General features: G+C 31.0%; 1 protein-coding gene across 3 annotated transcripts in view; it reads right to left on the bottom strand.

Annotated features, from left to right (window-relative positions):
- The window catches only part of LOC106478269 (tetratricopeptide repeat protein 39A-like), an 82,004-nt gene that overhangs the window by 33,125 nt on the left and 44,105 nt on the right, over positions 1-4,774 (bottom strand). For all 3 annotated transcript variants that reach the window (XM_022381844.1, XM_022381843.1, XM_013938802.2), the window contains exons 3-5: positions 3,320-3,496; positions 2,808-2,883; positions 1,846-1,969 (exon numbers count right to left, since the gene is read on the bottom strand). In XM_022381844.1, coding sequence (XP_022237552.1) covers positions 1,846-1,969; positions 2,808-2,883; positions 3,320-3,496 — 377 coding nt within the window. The remainder of the gene's footprint in view (positions 1-1,845; positions 1,970-2,807; positions 2,884-3,319; positions 3,497-4,774) is intronic.

The following is a 4,774-nucleotide window of genomic DNA, read 5'->3' as shown; positions in this document are numbered from 1 at the left end:
ATGTAAGACTAATGGGCCTATAATTACTGGGACAATTTTTATATCACCTCCCTTGAAAAGAGGAGTTACATTATATAACTTCTAATCCGCTGCTACCTGCCCACTATTCAAGGACTTATACAAATAATTGAAGCAAGTGGCTCACATATCCAATCCCTAACCTCCTTCAAAACCCTTGGGAAATATTATCTGGTCCAGAAGCTTTATCATTCTTTGAACTTCCCAATTTTTTCTTTACAAGCTCAGAATTAATGCAGTCATCTTGTTTCCAACTATCAACTGTTAAAGGTGTGGAATACTGCTTTAATATTCATTAGTAAAACACTGAAGAAAAAGCAAAATTTAGTAACCCAGCCATTTCATAACCATCAGATACTAGCCTTCCTTTATTATTCCTCAATGGTCCTACTCCCATCTTAACATTTTGTTTACCTTTAATGTATTTAATGAAATCTTTATTGCTAATTTTTTACATTTTCAGCCAAATTTTTCTCATACACCCTTTTTGATGTTCTTGATCTTCTAATTCTCCTGCCATACCAGTCAATTTGAATTTCTTAAATTTATGATGCCTATCTTTAACTTTATCTTTTATACTCTTTGTGAGCCAATCTGGATTTTTACTTGCAGCCACCCCTTTTCTTTCTACAAGGAATATGTCTACATTGAATATTAAGAAATTTATCTTTAAAACTTTGACATCAGGTTCTCCAAACAACTCAGCTACCGAATTCAAACAGATAGTTCTTGTTGCATCCATTCAAAATTTGTAACCAAAATATTATTATTCCTTATATCTATATGCAGTAAAACATTGAACAATGATCACTTGCAGATGTTTCCCAGTTTCCACCCCTTCTATCAAATCTGTGCTTGAAGTTCACAATAAATCTAAAATAGCATTGTTTCTAGTTGGTTCCTTGACTAACTGGTGAAGAAAGCCATTTTGAACAGTTTCCAAAAACTTTTATCCCTAACAGTTTGACTCTCCATTTTCAAATCTATATGCCTGAAATTAAAATCACCCACAATTATAACTTCATTAGCAGCTGAAATCTTAATCTCATCGTAAAGTTTCTCTCTAATTTCATCACTATCATCTGATGGTCTGTAACAAATTCCCACTAAAAGCCTTTTCCCTTTAAATCTACTAATAGAAACCCAAATGTATTCAATCTCCTTGCTATTATCCTTTGATATCCTCAACTTCAACAGGATGTAACTCCCATATAAAGCCATCCCCCCCTCTCCAAGTTCCAGTAAACTAGTTGATTCTTAAAACACAAAGAAACAATAAATTAGTCTTTAGACTCTATTTATTTAATAAAACAATGTTTTCAACCTGTTTTATGATTTACCAGTAAGTTGAATAATAGCTAAGCTTAAAGTGCCATTACACATACTAAATCTAATTTAACATTGTAGTACAATTTATACCACTAAATTCTAAGTTAAAACTTTGACCATCTTACTTTTATTTACCAATCTTACTAAATCTAGTTATTTTTGTGTTATTTAACCCAAATTACTACAAAAGTTAATATTAATATTAAATAAATAAAAAAAAATTGATAATAGCTTAAATTTTCAATGTCTTCTCTTTTCTGTAGCACCCTCTAAATAAAATTGATAATAATTACAATTCACTTAGTTAATCAGGTTCACACCCTAACAGTTGTTGTTCATGAAAATATATATAGCACCTAGGTGTGTTGTACCTCAGACAGTCTATTGGGGAAAAGGCCTTGTCGGTACTGGATATATCAGATGTAGTGTGGTTGACATATAATATATTTTCTTTTACTTTCACTCATGGGATCTTAGAATAATAACTGCATTACCCACCTTCAGTATAGGTATTGTAATCGGGACGATGAAAGATTCGAGATACAGTGGACACTTTCTTCCTGTATCTCTGAGAGACTTTAACAGCTTGTTTCAAAGCATCCATAGCCAGGTCTATATCACTCTATTGACAATAAATAAACATCTCTTAAACACTATATCACATTACAGATAATTTCTTATGAAGTTGTTGTTTAAAACCGTGTATATATAAATACATATGTATATTTTATGAAATGCACTCATTTCATTTCAATAACTGATTTACTTTTAAAGTCACTTCTTTAAAAGTTGATAAAAAGGTAGTAAACAAATAGGTATATAGTTATTTATAACTATGGATGCAGAAAATGCTCTCACATTCACTAGTTGAAAACAATATATACAAAGCCTTAAAGTTTTGTGATACTCAGATTCTCTCAACTTTAAAATAATTTATTTTTATAATTATAAAGATTATACTTAGAAAAGCAAAACACACATACATACATACATACATATAAGTTACATCTTTTTTGTTGTAGTTTTGTAGTCAATCATACTTTGCTAACTATAATACTATGATAGAGAAAATCTATTAGACTAACAGTTACTTAAAATTAATTGTATTCTAAGGTATTTATTAATTTTAACTTACAGTTTTGAATTATGCTTAAGTCCTAAAATGTTCTTAATGATATATTGCAAAGGAGCATCTCATAATCTTTCCCATAATTCCTCAGAAATATGTTCTTGACCTAATGTGCCTAACATTTTTAAATATGATGATAAAATAACATTAAATAACAAAAAAGTATCCATCACTCATAGCAGAAGTGACTTTTGACCTCAGCAGGTTCTATTAATCTTTTGCAGATAAAAATATTTTTTCTTATAGAATATCTCATAAAAATCAAAAACATATCAATGAATTTGATACATAATAAAAATGCATAATGGTCATAAAGAGAGAACAATCTTACCGTTTCCATTGTCATTACTGCTTGTATAAACAACACCATTCCACGACCTACTCCATGATAAATACTGGTATGTGCTCTATAGATTATGGCATTACAAAAGTATAATGCATTACACAATATATAATGATACATTTTGGTAAACAATAAACACAGGTAAATTTGCTCATGTGAAATTTGTATTACAAACATTAAAACCCTGCAGTCAGGTTTAGTAAATTATCATTAGTTATTTCAATTTCATACTTTTTGGTTGATGATAATAATCAAATATATATTATAATAGTTAGTATTTGGATACATAGAGCTTTAGTAAGATTAACTATATAACTAAAACTCAATTTAAAATAAAAATAGTTATCATTGATAATTTACTTAAAGTTATACAATGCTTATATTTATTAACTTTTTGACATGTTTCCATTATTGTTAACTGAGAATTAACACTTGTAAAAGTTCATTATGCTGTTATAACTCAATCAAAGAAACTCACAGTTATAAAACTTCATTCTAACCTGGATGATATAATACTAAGAGACTCATTAAATTTATTGTTGAGAAACAGATCCAGTGCACCAATGGTTTCATCCAGAACTTCCTGTAGGTCCCAACTTCCTTCTTCTACCAAGGATTTGCCAACAACCTCTTTTTGAGGATCTAATGGTAATTCCCAGTGCTCTGAATCCAAACATCTAAAAGAAAAAATTTACAAACAGAATAAGAAAAACTCATTTAGAAAAATAAGGGAACAAAAGGATTAAAACATCAGTGTTAAGAAAAAAAAAATCAACATTTTAAACTTGAAAAAATTAATTTCAATTTCTTTTATTTTATATGCATATAAAGCATGAATTTTTCTTGTTTACAGAATGGTTCAAGTTACAGAAATAAAAAAAACTGTCATAAAATTAGTCTGATTAATATGCTTTCTAATTAAGCAACCAGTTCTAATCACTTGCTAGTGAGAAGTGGGAGCAGGTAAGGGAAACAGATGGGATCACAAGGGATGAGAGTGTAAAGGATAGGGAAGTTATAGTTTTAGATGATTCTAGTTAGGCATGTAGACAGAGTAGTATGTGGAGTAAATAGGTGCAAAAGAATATTGTTACGTCTCCGTTTGTTAATTAATTTTTCCGTAAATTCTTTCCAACTAAACTTTAGCGAAACAAGTTCTTTCTTAAATAAAACTGGTTTATTCTTTTTCCGAATACAACTTTACGATACACTCAACTTCAAAAGTCGCGCTATAACAAACTATAATTCACGTCTCACGAGCTCGACTTCAACAATAAGTCTCTCTCTGACTGCAGTTCAATTACTCATTACCTACACACTTTTTCCATCACGTTGTGACCATCCTATATATACCAGACTACCCCCAATCTAGTAAATACTAGGGCATTCAGGAAGGAACAGGATATTTCTAGAAAACGTGGCGTGACACTAGTCACGTGACCTCGCTGACGCAACAATATGCTTATGCTATCCAGGAGCAGGGGTACAGGATATAATTGACAGAACCAGAGAGATAGTTAAGGGTGCTAGTAGCAATGCAGTTTTTTGTGGTACATGTTGGGGTTAATGATGTAAGGAAAGATGGATCTAAGGAGCTTATTGATAAGTTGAAAACTTTGGTAAGGGCATTTAAGGAAAGGGGTCATAGATTGATTTTGTCAGGGATATTGCCAAGAATAAATTGTAGGGATGAGATACTAAGTAGGTCACTATGATTGAATGCCACGCTTAGATCAATATGTAGGGATTAGCAAATAGGCTGGTTGAATTTGTGGGATAATTTTAATGGGTAAGTTGATATTTTTGGAATCGATTACTTACACTTAAACAAAGCAGGGACTAGCATGTAAGCACTCAGCTGTAGTGGTATGTTTAAACTAGGGCTGGACAGAGATGAGGGCTATGATATTAGTAAAATAGGAAATATAACTGACAGGAAAACATGCACAACAAGC

The sequence above is a fragment of the Limulus polyphemus genome, unplaced genomic scaffold (assembly GCF_000517525.1).
Source record: "Limulus polyphemus unplaced genomic scaffold, Limulus_polyphemus-2.1.2 Scaffold195, whole genome shotgun sequence".
Classification (NCBI taxonomy): Eukaryota; Metazoa; Arthropoda; class Merostomata; order Xiphosura; family Limulidae; genus Limulus; species Limulus polyphemus.
The sequence above is the reverse complement of the archived record's forward strand: the minus strand, read 5'-3'. Positions and strand labels throughout refer to the sequence as shown.